Source organism: Misgurnus anguillicaudatus, chromosome 11 (genome assembly GCF_027580225.2).
Source record: "Misgurnus anguillicaudatus chromosome 11, ASM2758022v2, whole genome shotgun sequence".
NCBI lineage: Eukaryota > Metazoa > Chordata > Actinopteri > Cypriniformes > Cobitidae > Misgurnus > Misgurnus anguillicaudatus.
Genome location: NC_073347.2, coordinates 34,193,939 through 34,211,739, shown reverse-complemented (window position 1 = coordinate 34,211,739; position 17,801 = coordinate 34,193,939). Strand labels below are relative to the sequence as shown.

The 17,801-nt window shown below is 36.1% G+C and overlaps 1 protein-coding gene across 1 annotated transcript; it reads left to right on the top strand.

Moving 5' to 3' along the window:
* Positions 1-989: 989 nt before the first annotated feature.
* Positions 990-17,213, top strand: cdc42ep3 (CDC42 effector protein (Rho GTPase binding) 3). The gene is made up of 2 exons (XM_055171005.2): positions 990-1,461; positions 15,320-17,213. The coding sequence occupies exon 2, from the start codon at positions 15,511-15,513 to the stop codon at positions 16,429-16,431; it is 921 nt and encodes a 306-aa protein (XP_055026980.2). The 5' UTR covers positions 990-1,461; positions 15,320-15,510; the 3' UTR covers positions 16,432-17,213.
* The last annotated feature ends 588 nt before the right edge of the window (positions 17,214-17,801 follow it).

Genomic DNA, 17,801 nt, shown 5'->3' with positions numbered 1-17,801 from the left:
TAGCATGCATGTATGTATTTAGGAAATTATATTATATATAAGTAAAAAATGTATATATGTGTATTTACACATAATGATTACACACAATACACACACACACATATTATGCAAACACAAACTTTCATTTTGTATGCAATTAATTGTGATTCAAGTGCTCGATGTGTTGCATTGAAATATCAACTTAGTCTCAAATCTTTCTCCTAAAATTGCTTGCAAGAAATAAAAATAAAATGAGCAAATTGTTCCAATGCATTAAGAGTACAATTTGTCAGATCTGCGATCAAAAGTCAATATTGTTGGGGGATGTGATGTGACCTTGGACATTTTGGGGTGGTTTCCCGAACAGGGATTACCTTAAGACCTAGTTTAATTAGCAAAATAACTAGGTTTAACAAACAAACCTTACTAAAAAACATAACTGGTGTGCATTTTGATGCAAAACAAAGGCCACTGATGTATTTTAAGATGTTTTTAGTTTGGATAGCTCTTACACTTATTTTAGTCAAGGACTAGTCTAGTAATCCCTGTCCGGGAACCCGCCCCCAAATCATCAAATTTACCCAAATCCAGATTATTTTACAATCTAAAGATTTAAAATAATCTGGATTTGGGTGAATTTGATAATAAAATGTTTAAGGTCATATTAAATTATATATTTTAATAATATTGACTTTTGATCACAGATCTGGCAAATCTGTGCTCAGTTTTTGACATTGTTGATTTATTTTAAAACAATGGGGACTTTTGTGAGATTTCTGGATCCTTTTTTAAAAGAAAATATCTGAGACATGGGAAATCTTTTATGTTTGCTCTACCTTTAATCTTATTGATGTCTAAAAGAATTATTGAGATATTCAATAAATCTCATTTGTAATTTGCTTTCTTATACAATATCTCTCTCTTTCTAAACAGATGTAGTAAACATGTGAAAATAGAAAAAGGAAATGAGAGGGAGAGAGAGAGAGAGAGAGAGAGAGAGAGAGATTGTATTACTTTCTCACTCAGAGCTAGAAAAGAGCCACAATAGGAGGCACACCACAGTCCTTTGCTTCACAAATCTTCATGCTCATCTTCCCATGACTGATCGCTGATCTTTGTCTCTTAAGTAATTACTGCCAGCTCCGGCGGGTTGGACTTCAAGGGACGAGAGGATTGCATTTCGACGCTGCTGTCCGCAGTTTAGGCAGACAGGCAGAGACAGGTGCTGCAGGCATAGAGAGGAGGAGCCGAGACGAGACGAGCCGCGCTGCTCCAGAGAGGAATTCTCAAACAGCTGTCCGACAGACGTCCTGCCTGCGAGAAGTAAACCCTCAAGGGCAGAAAGAAAGAGAGTGAGCGAGAGAGAGGGAGAGGACGAAAACGGCACACGCCGCACCACCCAGAAACTGACTACAGTTTGTGTCAAGGCACCTCGGTGACGGCAACCACAGTGGACATTACTCTCCAAAGACACACAAGCAGGTAAAGCCAAACAAATGCATGATTTGTTAAGTAAATGAGGTGAATGGCGTTATGAAAATACCAGCATGGATTTTGGTGCCGTGGACCATTACAACTATTGTATGATTCTGTTGTGCTTTTCTGTACAAGCATGGTAGGACACCAGCATCCTTTGCAGCTGACCGGCTCCTAAAACACATGCTGATTTCTTAAGATGTGAAAACTCGAAGTTATGTGGTATTCGTACAAAACATGGTGCGTGTGTCATAGCATTGTTCGGCTATTTAGGGTTGTGAAACTCGTGCACATGGTTGTCATTACAACCCGCGAGAATTTCTGCTGCAAAATATGTCAGGCAGATTCCCCCACAACCGCAACAACAAGAGCTTAAGAGAGCGAAGCAACTCGACACCTGGACCTCTTCATGCTAGCCAGCAGATTTACTAGAAGAGAAGCTCCTTTTGGATTCCTCAAATACATTCCTTCATCCGACGGCCAGCGACTCAACTTCTCATTCCAGTTCTGCATGCGGCAAGCCAAACACAACAGCAGCTCGAGAACAGAAGCCTTGGGGTCGATTGCGGGGTGTAAAACGGTTAAACAAGGGCTGTAGAAAAGAGCACTTGCTCCACCTTGATTCCTCAAAGCAAAAACAATCCCAAAGAGTGTTTTAAGGGTTTCTTTCATACAGAATGTGCCATTACTCATTGTGGTATTTGTCTTTAATCATTTAGGAGATTGTCCAAAGAAAGGGGTTATTTGTGGTTTCACTACAGGCCTGAAGGTTGGCCACCTTAGCGTGTTGTTGCACCTGTACAATAAACGGCCGAAAGCCATCACAATGCGGTTGAGTTTTAAATACGGCAGCATCATCTGCAACCGCTCAGACCAGCTAAAAGGGACGGGGGTCTGGTTTTTAGCCAAAAAAGGCAATGGCTAAAATAGGTCACTGGCGGAATCAAAAGTGGTACAGTTGCAGAGCTGAAAGGAGGTCTTGTCTTCTAAAACCATCTCTGTGTGCGCAGTGGGCTCTGACTCTGGGTATGTCATCATTCGCCTTGTTTAGATTATTGCTCACACTTGCTCTAAAATTAATCTGACCCACATACTCCACACGTGCCCACAGGACTGAAAAAGCACTGTAATCAGATCCATCATTAGATTCTGTACTTTAGCTCATTCTCACCACTCATCATTCTCAATCATTCTCATTTATGCTCATGTCTCATATAGTCTCATCCAATCTCACCCTATCTCTGGCTTATTCAGTCTCATGTTATCTTACATTAAGTCTTTTTACACAAGTTTAGTTAGGTTCATATCTCTGACACATTTAGTCTCATTCACTCTCAGTTCATTCTCTACCCTCTTCTGTCTCATGCTGTCTCGTTTTTGTCTTACTCAGTCTTTTAAAACAACCTCATTCTGTCTCATTCCATCTCATTTAATCTCAGTTCTGTTGGATCTTCACCCTATCTCTGGCTTATTCAGTATCATGTTATCTTGTGTTATCTTATATTAAGTCTTTTTACACAACTTTAATTAGGTTCATGTCCCGTATTTAACCTATCTTGGACTCATTTAGTCTCATTCACTCTCAGTTCTTTCTCTGGATTCTTCTGTCTCATGCTGTCTCGTTTTTGTCTTACTCAGTCTTTTAAAACAACCTCATTTAACCTAATATCTCATTCTGTCTCATGCTGTATCAATTTTGTCTTGTGCATTCTTTTTACACAACCTTATTTAGCCTTATGTCTCATTCTGTCTCATTCCATCTCATTTAATCTCAGTTATGTTGGATCTTCACTCTATCTCTGGCTTATTCAGTCTCATTTTATCTTATTTTGTCTTATTCTGTCTTTGTCTGACTTTCATCTTACTCTGTTTCCTCTCATTTGTTCTCATTTCTGTTCAAGCTTTTCATTTTGTCTCATGTTGTCTCATTTTTGTTATATTAAGTCTGTTTGCACAACTTTAATTGGGTCCATGACCCATCTTTACCCTATCTCTGACTCATTTAGTCTCATTCACTCTCAGTTTTTTCTCTGGATTCTTCTGTCTCATGCTGTCTCGTTTTTGTCTTACTCAGTCTTTTAAAACAACCTCATTTAGCCTAATATCTCATTCTGTCTCATGCTGTCTCGTTTTTGTCTTATGCATTTTTATACAACCTTATTTAGCCTTATGTCTCATTCTGTCTCATTCCATCTCATTTAACCTCAGTTATGTTGGATCTTCACTCTATCTCTGGCTTATTCAGTCTCACGTTATCTTATTTTTGTCTTATTCTGTCTTTGTCTGACTTTTGTCTTAATCTGTTCCATCTCATTTGTTCTCATTTCTGTTCAAGCTTCCTTGTCTCATTTTGTCTCATTTTTGTTATATTAAGTCTGTTTGCAGAACTTTAATTGGGTCCATGGCCCATCTTTACCCTATCTCTGACTCATTTAGTCTCATTCACTCTCAGTTCTTTCTCTGGATTCTTCTGTCTCATGCTGTCTTGTTTTTGTCTTACTCAGTCTTTTAAAACAACCTCATTTAACCTAATATCTCATTCTGTCTCATGCTGTATCATTTTTGTCTTATGCATTTTTATACAACCTTATTTAGCCTTATGTCTCATTCTGTCGCATTCCATCTCATTTAATCTCAGTTATGTTGGATCTTCACTCTATCTCTGGCTTATTCAGTCTCACGTTATCTTATTTTTGTCTTATTCTGTCTTTGTCTGACTTTTGTCTTAATCTGTTCCATCTCATTTGTTCTCATTTCTGTTCAAGCTTCCTTGTCTCATTTTGTCTCATTTTTGTTATATTAAGTCTGTTTGCACAACTTTAATTGGGTCCATGGCCAATCTTTCCCCTTTCTCTGACTCATTTAGCCTCATTCACTCTCAGTTTTTTATCTGGCTTCTTCTGTCTCATGCTGTCTCGTTTTTGTCTTACTCAGTCTTTGAAAACAATCTCATTTAGCCTAATATCTCATTCTGTCTCATGCTATATTATTTTTGTCGGATGCATTCTTTTTACACAACCTCATTTAGCCTTATGTCTCATTCTGTCTCATTCTATCTCATGTAATCTCAGTTCTGTTGGATCTTCACTCTATCTCTGGCTTATTCAGTCTTATCTCGGACTGATTCAGTTATCTTATTTTTGTCTTATTCTGTCTTTGTCTGACTTTTTGCTTACTTTGTTCCATCTCATTTGTTCTCAATTCTGTTCAAGCTTCCTAGTTTTGGCTCATTTAGTCTAATTTTCTCATGCTGTCTCGTTTTTGTCTTATTCAGTCATTTTCACACAACCTCATTTAGGCTCATGACAAGTTTAGTCTCATTCAGTCTTATTCAATCTCATTTTGTCTCGTTTAGGCCTTTTAACACAACCTCACTTAAGTCCAGTTCAGTCTCATTCTGTCTCAGTTCTGTTCAAACTTGACTCTTTCAGTTCTATGCCGTCTCATTTTTGTCTTATTCAGTCATTTTCTCACAACTTCATTTAGGCTCATTTGTTCTCAGTTCTGTTCAATGGCTCATTCAATCCAATCTATTTAGGCTCATATCTCATTTTGTCTCATGTTGTCTCATTTAGGTTTATGCCCAATATTTACCCTATCTCATTCACTCTCACTGTGTCTCTGGCTCATTTAGCCGCTGACATGCACTTCTGGGGTATGTGTGGTGATATAGGGGCGGGGGGCAGATAGATCCCACTCTGCATTCTACAGGGGCGTCAGGGCACTTAAAAGTGTAACATTTGCCTCTGGACTGATCCCAGATCTTAAATGAAGACTGCATAGCGGATATGACCCTGAGATAAATCCATATCAAGAGGCAGCTGCTCTACTTTTAAAGGTCAGCTTTACACACGGCTAATTGTAACATTGAATCGAGTTGTTTGTTATTGTTTGTAATGAGTCAGGAAATGTATTCAAAAACAACTTAACACCTACTGGGATTTTAGCTGAGCCGACTATAATATTAACACCAACCGCAACCATTAACCCTAAATATAGCCCCTACCTTAAAACAGAACTGTAATTTTACCCAAAGTAAAACTGGCATAGCTCATGACACTTATGTTTACTTATGTTTCATCAACTTTCTCAAACATTTAAGGAGAAATAAAATACAAAACGCTCTTGCCATAAATGTTTAAATAATAAATGTTATAGCTAAGTTACCTTATCTTGACAATAGTTTGAGATTTTGTAAATCCTAGCTCAGTGGCAGAGCATTGCATTAGCAGCACAATAGGTTTAGGGTTTGATCACAGGAACACACATAATGGCCAAATATGTACCTTGTAATGCACTGTAAGTCGCTTTGGAAGAAAGCATCTTCCAAATGCATAAATGATAATGTTTAAATCTGTCTTACTTTTAGATGATGAGACATATGTAAGGGCAAAAACTGTAAAGCAAAACCTCATTGATATCTGAAGCACACATAAGGCTTTCTTGCTTTGTGTAACGTGTCCTTGAGTATTGCGAAATGAGCAACGTTGACAAAGAGATCTCAGTTGTGATTATTTTCGCTTGTAAACCTCTTGAAATATTCACACTTGCTTTGATCTCGCTGTGTGACAGGTACTCTTTTGAAATGTGCAAGCTTTATCATCAATGTAACCAAATAAGCACATTCCATCATGATGCTGTACATGCATTTACAACAATACATAATATTAAAGTCAAAGGGGCTTAATTTAAAGATTGAAACAGAGATGACTGATGATGAGATGATTGCTGGGAATGGTTTTTACTGGTAATGGAGTATAAAGGAGCAGGTAGAGAGGAATTTTACGCGGGATAAGCATCCACTGCGGAAGAAACACTCCTGCATAATCCGATCTAAAACACATCCTGCTGCATACACATTCACGCACGCACAGTCACTGACAAACACATGCACACACGCATTCTTCAACCATCCCGATGATGTTTGTCATATTTATAAATAGTCTTCTGTTGTTCGCTGGTCTAATGAAGTTTATTTGTGCTTAACTGCATTTTAAAATGCTTTGAAAGCTCTGTGAATTCATCTCCCGCTAGCTGGTGGTAAACATTGCTCTCACACACATGCTTAATATTAGATATTAACATTTAGATTACAGTAGATATTACACTACTGCAAAAAATGCTGGACTGTTCCTGTAGCTCAATTGGATAAGAATTCCAGAAAGCAAATGTCATGGGATCGATCCCAGGGAACACACATACTGATAAAAATGTATAGCTTAAAATTTGTGGTCCCTGGGATCGATCCCATGACAAAAGTGCCAAATGCATTAAATGTTAATGGGATCTGAAATTTAGAATATGATACAAGTTTTGTGTGCATCATGCTGAAAAATCACAAAAATATCTTTTTACTCTATCATGTAGGTTGTAATGCACTGTAATTCTCTTTGCATAAAAGCGTCTGCCAAATGCTTAAATGTACAGTAAATAAAATAAATACTGACTGTCATTTTATCATTTTACTTTTGCATAAAAGCGTCTAAAAAATGCTAAAAAGTGTCATGTGTGTTGCTCGTCGTGTCAAGGTATGTGTTTGTTGCGTCATGTTGACCATGTGCATTATGCGTCCTTTCAAAATACGTGCCTTCTGCACACGCGTCGAAAGGGTTTACAAGACGCTCACGTTCACAAATACTCGCAAGACACAACACTAGACACTAACTTAACACTAAACTCTGATTACACATGAGATTAAGTGAGTTAAGAAATAAATACTGACTGTCATTTTATCATTTTATTTAGCATAAAAGCGTCTGCCAAATGCTTAAATGTACAGTAAATAAAATAAATACTGACTGTCATTTTATCTTTTTATTTAGCATAAAAGCGTCTGCCAAATGCTTAAATGTACAGTAAATAAAATAAATACTGACTGTCATTTTATCATTTTATTTAGCATAAAAGCGTCTGCCAAATGCTTAAATGTACAGTAAATAAAATAAATACTGACTGTCATTTTATCATTTTATTTAGCATAAAAGCGTCTGCCAAATGCTTAAATGTACAGTAAATAAAATAAATACTGACTGTCATTTTATAATTTTATTTAGCATAAAAGCGTCTGCCAAATGCTTAAATGTACAGTAAATAAAATAAATACTGACTGTCATTTTATAATTTTATTTAGCATAAAAGCGTCTGCCAAATGCTTAAATGTACAGTAAATAAAATAAATACTGACTGTCATTTTAAAATTTTATTTAGCATAAAAGCGTCTGCCAAATGCTTAAATGTACAGTAAATAAAATAAATACTGACTGTCATTTTATCATTTTATTTAGCATAAAAGCGTCTGCCAAATGCTTAAATGTACAGTAAGTAAAATAAATACTGACTATCATTTTATTTAGCATAAAAGCGTCTGCCAAATGCTTAAATGTACAGTAAATAAAATAAATACTGACTGTCATTTTATAATTTTATTTAGCATAAAAGCTTCTGCCAAATGCTTAAATGTACAGTAAATAAAATAAATACTGACTGTCATTTTATCATTTTATTTAGCATAAAAGCGTCTGCCAAATGCTTAAATGTACAGTAAAAAAAATAAATACTGACTGTCATTTTATAATTTTATTTAGCATAAAAGCGTCTGCCAAATGCTTAAATGTACAGTAAATAAAATAAATACTGACTGTCATTTTATCATTTTATTTTTGCATAAATGCATCTGCCAAATGCTTAAATGTACAGTAAATAAAATAAATACTGACTGTCATTTTATAATTTTATTTTTGCATAAATGCATCTGCCAAATGCTTTAATGTACAGTGAATAAAATAAATACTGACTGTCATTTTACAATTTTATTTAGCATAAAAGCGTCTGCCAAATGCTTAAATGTACAGTAAATAAAATAAATACTGACTATCATTTTATAATTTTATTTAGCATAAAAGCGTCTGCCAAATGCTTAAATGTACAGTAAACAAAATAAATACTGACTATCATTTTATTTAGCATAAAAGCGTCTGCCAAATGCTTAAATGTACAGTAAATAAAATAAATACTGACTGTCATTTTATAATTTTATTTTTGCATGAATGCGTCTGCCAAATGCTTAATTGTACAGTGAATAAAATAAATACTGACTGTCATGTTATAATTTTATTTAGCATAAAAGTGTCTGCCAAATGCTTAAATGTACAGTAAATAAAATAAATACTGACTGTCATGTTATAATTTTATTTAGCATAAAAGTGTCTGCCAAATGCTTAAATGTACAGTAGATAAAAGAAATACTGACTGTAATTTTATCATTTTATTTTTGCATAAACGTGTCTGCCAAATGATTTCAAGTACAGTAAATAAAATAAATAGAGAATGTAATTTTATATTTTTAATTTTTCAGAAACGTGTCTGCCAAATGCTTCAATGAACGGTAAATAAGATAAATACTGACTTTCATTTTATAATTAAATTTTTTCATAAATGCGTCTGCCAAATCAAATCAATGCTTATCTCGAGGAATTCACAGTGCATGGGTCATGAGCCGTGTATAGAGCAAATGCATTAAAATGTGGTTTATTCGGTTAAGTTAAATCTGTGCTAATTCGTCACCCAATCTGTTTTTGCAAGTTTATTCTCTGCCGCTTTAAGTTTTGAGTGTCTTATTGAAGGAGCGCTGTCGGGGAATGTGGATGTTTTTACAGTCGTACATATTTGACGACTCGTGGCTCCGGCTGCTTCTTGGGTGATTGTTTGCAGTGTGTCAGTGAGGGTCAGTGTTTAAAGCCCTTTCAGAAGGAAATATGTCCATAAATGGGCAACTCACTCTCTTATGATCTGTGCTTACCTCTCTCTCTCTCCGTGTTTTTATTCCTTGCTGTCCATAATCCTCTCCAAATTCTTTCTCTCTATCTCTAGAAATCCTCTTTATCTTTAAAGCTTCTTGACTCATGCAACATTTATTAAAACAACAGCAATAACATTAACTGTCATTTTGGAATGGATGACAGCCATGTTTGTTTTATGTTGGCTTGTTTGTGACAAAGTTGTAGAAATTTGTAAAGAGCCGTCTGTGCATGTAGTAACACTTGAGCAATACTTTAACAGCCATAACAGATCCAGAAGAGCTCGGATGCAAAAGCCACTAAATACCACCCCAGATAATGATATTAATCGAAAGCTCTTGGCACGTATATTACGTTCATCAAACTCTTTTGCTTCAAATCCAGGTCATACAGAAATACATGTTTGTTGGCAAAATCCATTAAGAGTCTGATAAAAAAAATGATAATTTACAAGAAAACATGTCAGACACACGCATCTGAGCTCTTTAACTATTTCCAAAAGGATTTAGACTTCAAACTAAGACGTTGACTCCTCTTGTCTGTGCTCCATGGATCATCCCCCATGTCTTACTAAAGTCATACTGTCTGGACTCAAATCCAGCTGTGTCATATTAACTGTGTTAAACAGCAGCCAGTCCTCCCCCACTATAGTGCTATCTGCAGTGTCTTAAAAGTGGGGGTTTAATGCTACTTCATGCTTTCTAACACAGTTTAAGAGTTGTAATCCTCATGCTAAACAAATGCAAAGTGTCAAACAGTAGTGTGAAGGAGTATTTCTGTGCCAAACTCACGCCTTCCCACAAGTTTTTGAACATGGGTACCCCTTACCATGGGTCCCCATTATGTATTTGCTTTTATTTCAAGAATCAACAATGGCACGAAAGAAGTATTGTGTTTTTGGATGTAAGGAGAAATAAGCCAGCCATTGGAAACAATGTATATAGTTTGTTTATCCGGGGAGGGTTTGTTTAATGCTGGATTTCATTGAAAAGTCCCAACTGGTTTATGAGGCAGGCAGTAAGTAAAACTGCTTCAAATGTCTGTGTTATGTTGGAAATCAGCGCATAAGTGCATATAATGTAAATGACACGAACATAGTGAATCATAAGTTATCCAAAGAGAGTGGGATACTTTTTATTGTATATATGCTGTAACTTACTGTAACTGCCCCATTACAGTACCATAACTGTACATGTTTTTTATAGTATGATGCCTTTACCGCAGTTCCATTTTACAGTATTATACCCTTACTGTAACCTAGTTTTAAAAAATAAATTGCCTTGAAGGGGAATCGAACCGAGGTTACCCATGTCATAAGTCTGTAACACTACCACAGTGCCACATAGGGGTGGGCAATATGACTAAAATCTTTTATCATGATAGGATTCCTTTTATATCATGATAACGATATGTATCACGGTAGAGGTTTTTTTTCTGTTTTTCTGTTATTAAAATCTTTAATACCATAGAAAAGTTCATAATTCTCACAAAAACCTTATACAAGCATAAAAAGAAAATAAAAACAAACAAAACTCAAGCTCTCTGAAGATAAGCAATCAATGATAAAGGAATTTTAATAAATAATTATGTAAACTATGTGTATATTTTTTAATTTAAGGTTGAAAAGTGATTTGGTCAAGAGCAGTGAGAGATTTTCTCTTGTTCGATAAACATGAGTGACAGACAGGAGCAAAATTGGGTAACTTCCCCTTTAAGAGCAAAGTCGGGACCCTACTTTATGTTACACATGCGTTTTCTTTTTTAGACGTTCACTTTCTCTTAAGCCCTAAAAGGTCATGTTTATGAGTATACTTGCAAAGACGGGAATTTTGACGCATATTTAAGGTCAATAAAGCGGAAAAAATGCTCACGAGCTTAATGAGCAGCGGTTGCGCGACTTGCACGCTCCTCACAGACAGAAAGGGCAGCGGTTGCGCGACTCGCGCGCTCCTCAGACACAGTGCACGCATATAGATCTGTTGTTTGTGTTTCAATTCCTTAAAATAACTTGTTTTAAAACTGCGGTGCTTAAATACGTGTACAAACGTTACGTTTCCATGACCAGGCACACAGGAGCGTGACGTGGGCGCGTAACCTCGATAGAGACGATAGTCCGAAATCTCTACCGGTTGACAAATTTCTACCGGTTAATCATGTCTACCAGTTTATCGCCCACCCCTAGTGCCACAGAGTCACTTGATTAAAGTTACTCGCTCCCAAGTAGCCTCTTCTGTCACTCTCCCGACACTCCGTGGATCGAAATCTCGGCGTTCAAAAAATTCAAATCTGATGGTCAAGCATTTATCCATAATCCCTTTCTCGTTTCTATCTACAATTCTCAATAAATTATTTACACTGCTGAAAAACAATTCACATTTTGAAATTTGCTTCACTGCTAAAAGCATAACAAATAAAATGTATTTTATATATTTTATTTTTCCATCTTATATGCTTTTATAACACTGTTTTATTCAACTACAGTAGCACTTATGCTGTTGTTTTACAGCAGTCTACCGCAAATTCAAAACATACAGTAAATCACTGTAAATTAAATGTTAATACCCCTAATGCAATGCATATTACAGTAATGAATTGGAAAAGAAAATGATGGTTTTTTACTTATCTAACAGTGTTGTTTGCTCGTGATTCGCTCCTCCCGTGGTACGCCTCCAGGGGGCCGGGGTCTTCCAGAAAACATTTACTACAGCTGATCTGTCTTTTATAAATTTAATACAAATAAAGACTCTTCAAAGATATAAAGGATACTACTCTATAGGTACTCAAGATTAACATGAGCAGAAACAGCATGTGTTATGGGAGCTTTAATGTAGCAATTTTATATGATTTCACTATTTTTAATAGGATGGTTTACAATAAGAAACTGCTGTTAGATTAATTTATTTGTGTCCATGGCACGAAATTCAGCTGTTTTACCTGCCTTGAGCACGAATGTCTTTTTTGTGTCACAAATTTCTATAAATAGTTTTTTGTGTCCGTGGCACGGCTTTCTTTTTCGTGTCATTTTATCTATTGCTTTCTTATAGTTTTTTTTTTCTATTTTTTAAAATCATTGTCGCTTGGGGTTGGAGTTAAAGTTGGGGTTTGGGTTTGGATGTCTAAAAATGTAACAAAGTGATTCTAACCCCAACCCCAAGCAACAATGGTAAGAAAATAGGAAAAAACGACTAGAAAACAGTACATAGAATGACACGAGAAAGAGAGTTGTGCCATTGACACGCAGAACTATTTGTGGAAATTGGCGCGGGTGACACGAAGAAGACATTTGTGCTCATGGTAGGTAAAAACATCTGAATTTCATGCCTTGGACACAAATAAATTGATCAAATTTTTCATGACTATAACACGACTTACTGTGAGATCAGTCTGGTTTGTCCACTCATTCTTCTTTTAATAAATGCTTATGAGTGTGAACATTTGGGTCAATTATTTCCAGTGGTGTCAAAAGTATTCATATTCATTACTCAAGTAGAAGTATAGATACTAGGGTTTTAAAAGACTTTTGTAGAAGTTGAAGTATCAACTCAAGCTTTTTACTCAAGTAAAAGTGAAAAAGTACTGGTTTCAAAACTACTTAAAGTATAAAAGTAAAAGTAATGAAAGGAAAAAAAATGTCATTAGAGAAAAAGCCTAGGCCGCACCACAGGGGCCTTTTGGGCACTACCCTATCTCCTCTAAAAAATGTTTCTAAAGGCCATAATAACTATAGTGTTATTAAAATGTTAATGTTAAAAAATTTGGGATGCACTAGGGCCAGGGGTAGGCAACGTCAGTCCTGGAGTGTCGATGTCCTGCAGATTAGCTCCAACCCTTATAGTTACCTGTAGTTTCAGGTGACTTTAACCTTTATTAGTTTGTTCAGGTGTGCTTGATTAGACCTGGAGCTAAACACTGCAGGACATCGGCACTCCATGTTGCCTACCCCTGCACTAGGCTATCTGTTTCAACCACATACGGTATATGCCCATTAAAAATGAACGCATTTCAATACATTGCAAACAAATACATTAAAGGGACACTTCACCCATTTGCATTAATCTTTGTATAGTTAGAACCCCAGACATGCTTTTGAATGGTCGTGCATCATTTCCTCAGTTTCCACTGTGACAGGAGAAATACAGATTTCAATGTTGCACTTCCTTCTTTCAATGATGTAAAAATCATCATTTTGCATCATTGAAAGAAGGAAGTGCTATATTTTTGTTGAGGGAGTGAGACTACAAACACCCCTTTTCTCGGTCAAATAGGCACCAAATTCGAAATGTATGCTACATTTCGACTACAAATATGACACACTTTCAATAAAGATTTATGTTTCTACGGGTGAAATTCTCCTTTAAAGCAGTGGTTCTCAAACTGGATGTCGCCAGATGGTGCCAGGGGCCCCAGTTTTATAATATTTTATGAAATACATTACTTTATTATAAATTCTGTGTAATTAAACCTCAGAAAAATAAGGCTACTAAACAAAAGCAATAAATTGTATAATTTAAAATGTTTTGTTTAATTCAAATTTTAAGTTTTAGAATATTTATGTCAATCCACTGTACACAAGGGAGGCCGCAAAAAATGTTTGATAACAACTGCATTAAAGAACCATATATGTGTACTACTGAGCATTAACATGTGTTCCATAGAGAGGAAGATATAATGACTAGTTGCCTATAAATATTGTAATGGTGCAAAAAGTCAATCTTCAGAGCAGTGCTGGTGGCCAAACTTTTACAGTGGTGCCCTCTTTAGTTAAAAAACAACAAAATCACACACTATAGTATGTGTGAGAATAGAAATATGCTATTGTTATCATTTATAATTGTATTTTGACAGCAACACAAACTACAAATATGCAATTATATATTATAGCCTATATTTCTGCATCTGTACTTGTGTAGCTAATGGACTTTTGTATACTTTACTTTAGTCAGTATAAATCCAAGCAATTTTGGAGAATTACTAAATGTCTTTATTGTAAGTAAATTAAAAGTCAGGTTTAAGGAAACAGCTGATGTCTATTAACAAAAGCAAAAGTTGGTATGTATGGTTATGTGTTTCATTGATTTAACACTCAAGCATTCAGCTAAGTAGGTCTTGTTAATGCAAATAAAATTTACGGCAGTTATTAGCATATACAAAACAACAATGTCTTTCTTTAGCCTAGATATCTTTGCCATGCTTCAAAACGCAACGCAGCACAATGTCATTTAAGTTGAACAACTGAAGTGACATGATATAAATTGGTATTGTTACACTATTTAAATCACACAGATGGGTTGGTGTCAGCAGCCAGCTATATATTTACACAGGCTTGTGAATGTGAACTGACCTGAAAGTGATGCGCGAGTTTTATTTCGTACTTTTCCATTTGAAGACAGAATGCCGCGTTCTGTTACTGTACAAACGGATGGCGGATGATATCAAAGCATCGCGAGGGGAGACACTCTGCATGCCTTATAATCGCTATCGCGGTTCTTTTATGTTTCTCTGTGCAGCGCTATCGAACAAACTTTTGATCATCTGCAGTCAGCTGGGGGGCGGGGATTGCGTACAAACCAATAGGGAGTCGAAATGGTGTATGTTTATACTTCTCATCCAACCACAATCGGATTCATCTGGATGATGCAATTTATCAAGATAGGTTTTTTTTTAACGATGACAAGCCGGAATGTAAAAAAAGAAAACAAGTTGAAATTAATAGAAGTAACGAGGCGATTTTTAAAATGTAAGGAGTAGAAAGTACAGATAATTGCGTGAAAATGTAAGGAGTAGAAGTAAAAAGTCGTCTGAAAAATAATTACTCAAGTAAAGTATAGATACCCAAAATATCTACTTAAGTAAGGTAACGAAGTATTTGTACTTCGTTACTTGACACCTCTGATTATTTCAACAAGACATTTACTTGCTCCTTACTCAAAAATAGATTTTTTATCTGAATTTTCAAGTGTTACAGAAAGATTACAATGTTAAATTTACTTTAACTAAGCTAATGAAATATTGTACTTTTTTGATGTCAAGTACAAAAGAAAGCTAATTTTTTTTCTCTGTCTTCTCAGGAAAAGGACATTATTCCAAACATATGAGCTGTGTTATCTTCACTGAGGATTAAAGGCACATTTAAAACAACTGCTTTGAGAATGTAACCCCTTTGGAGACTTCAGAGCAAGTTTAGCCAACAGCTAAAGAATTCCGATTTTCCAAAGTGTTCCTGTTTCCCCCGTACCTGCTGGACTTCTCTAAAGCAGCGATGCCTGCCAAAACACCCATCTACCTGAAATCAAACAACAGTAAGAAGGGAAAGAAATGTCGTTTGAGAGATATTTTGTCCCCCGATATGATCAGCCCGCCTCTCGGAGACTTTCGACACACAGTGCACATTGGAACGGGCGGAGAGTGTGATGCATTCGGCGACATGTCGTTCTTGCAAGGAAAATTTGAGCTTTTACCTAGGAAAGGTGGACTTACTCGACAACAATATGGCACGCACGGTGAGTTCACGAGGGCTAACAGCGCCTCCGACGCCTCTTGTGTTGAAACGCCGTCGCCTGTTCTGAAGAACGCCATTTCTCTCCCCACCATCGGAGGCAGTCAAGCGCTAACTCTGCCTTTGATCTCCACAACCGTCTTTCCGATGCACCAGGACCATCTGGATCACCTAACTGAGCCGTCTGACCCTCCAACCGGCTCTGATGTAACAGAAGACCTGGAAATCTTACAAATGGAGACCTTGCTCCAGTCGATCAGCGTCTTTAGAAGTGACCCCAGCCCCGTTCCTGAAGAAGACGAATCCCACGTGGAGGTGCCCGAGGATTTGCTCACGAAACGGAAGAAGAGTCACGGTGGGGAAAACGAGCTTGAAATGTTTTTATCCGATTTTGTCAATGGGAACAGGGATTCAAATGTGAACCAAAGCAATGGTAACGATTGCGACAACGGCGACTTCCAGTACAAGCAGGAGATGTTTAGCATCCAGGGTGATTGGGCAGACAGAGATAGTGGCGTTGAAGAAGGACGTCTATGTGATTCAGACTTTGAGCTCTCCAAAAGCAAAAGCCACTCACAGGAGTCGCTCACTCAAATCACAGGATCCATGTTTTCACTTGAACTTGACTTGGGTCCTTCCATTTTGGATGATGTACTCAATATTATGAATAAGCCTACAGCTTAGACTCTTGAACGAGTACCGAAAGGGAATTTTGCTCTGCTTGTGCCCAGAGAGAGACTTGATAGTATTAAAACGTGCAATGTGACATTTCGAAGATGTTGACCAGATTATGTTGTTATCTTTAGCTTTAAAGGTGCAGTGTGTAACTTTTAGGAGGATCTCTTGATAGAAAATGCAATATAGTATACATAACTTAAATATCAGTGGTGTATAAAGACCTTTCATAATGAACCATTATGTTTTTATTACCTTAGAATGAGACACAGAAGGTCCCCTTACATGGAAGTCACCATTTTGTGCCGCCATGTTTCTACAGAAGCCCTTAACGGACAAACTTTTTTTACTAAGTTGTCTCCGACTGTGACATGTTTGTCCTGTGGCGGCTACCGTAGCTTCTCTGTTTTTCAAAAGCGAGGAGTGAGCCGTGGACTGAGGCATTGGTTGCAATTCCCAACCTCACCACTAAATGCCGCTAGAATTTACACACTGCACCTTTAAAGTGTTTCTGCATACTGCAAACATAGAGTTTTGGATGAATGCAAACGATAACACACGCATATTGTGCCTTAAAGTTGAAAGCATTTTTAGCAAAAATCCATGCAGGAATTGTTTGTTTTGTGTATTCTGTTGTCCATGCACAATGCCATGCAATAACATTTCACATCCAGATGCCTGTAAATTTATGCAACATCACAACATCCTTCGTGCACAGATGTATTTATGATTGTTTCATTAATCACACTACCAAATCTTATATACTTTAAGGCATATATATATATATATATATATATATATATATATATATATATATATATATATATATATATATATATATATACTGTTTTTTTTCATTGTGAAGCTAAATATGAAATAAATAAATAACTTAGTTTGTTACTTTGTGTAAATTATTTAGTTTTTTAAGCTCTTATTTCTGAACAGAGGAGATTGAATAATTGGAAGTTGCTACAACAGCTTGAAACGTGTTTCATTAATTCATACAAACCACTGAATTCACTCATATTTTGCATTACAATTTTTGTATAAGCTTCAGCACGTCTGCTGTTTTGATATTAATATTTGTTAAAAGGCTTAAAAATTGTTTAACTCTTTCCCTGCTATTGACGAGTTATCTTGTCAATTAAGAGAAAACATTTGCATAAAAAAAATGTTTCTAAAGAATTTTTATGTTAATCTGCAATACCGCATTTACCCAATTTATGAAAAAACAGAAGCCAAAACGTTATTTACTAATTTTAAACTCTGTGTAAGTTTTGATAATCATTCTGAATCTGATCTCTAACAAAATTCCTTCACAAAAATGCAATTATTTCAGCTTTTTGCTAAAAAAATATATTTTTAAAGAAAAATAGCCA

Coding starts and splice junctions, on each gene's coding strand:
- cdc42ep3 (XM_055171005.2), top strand. CDS start 15,511: ATGCCTGCCAAAACACCCATCTACCTGAAATCAAACAACAGTAAGAAG.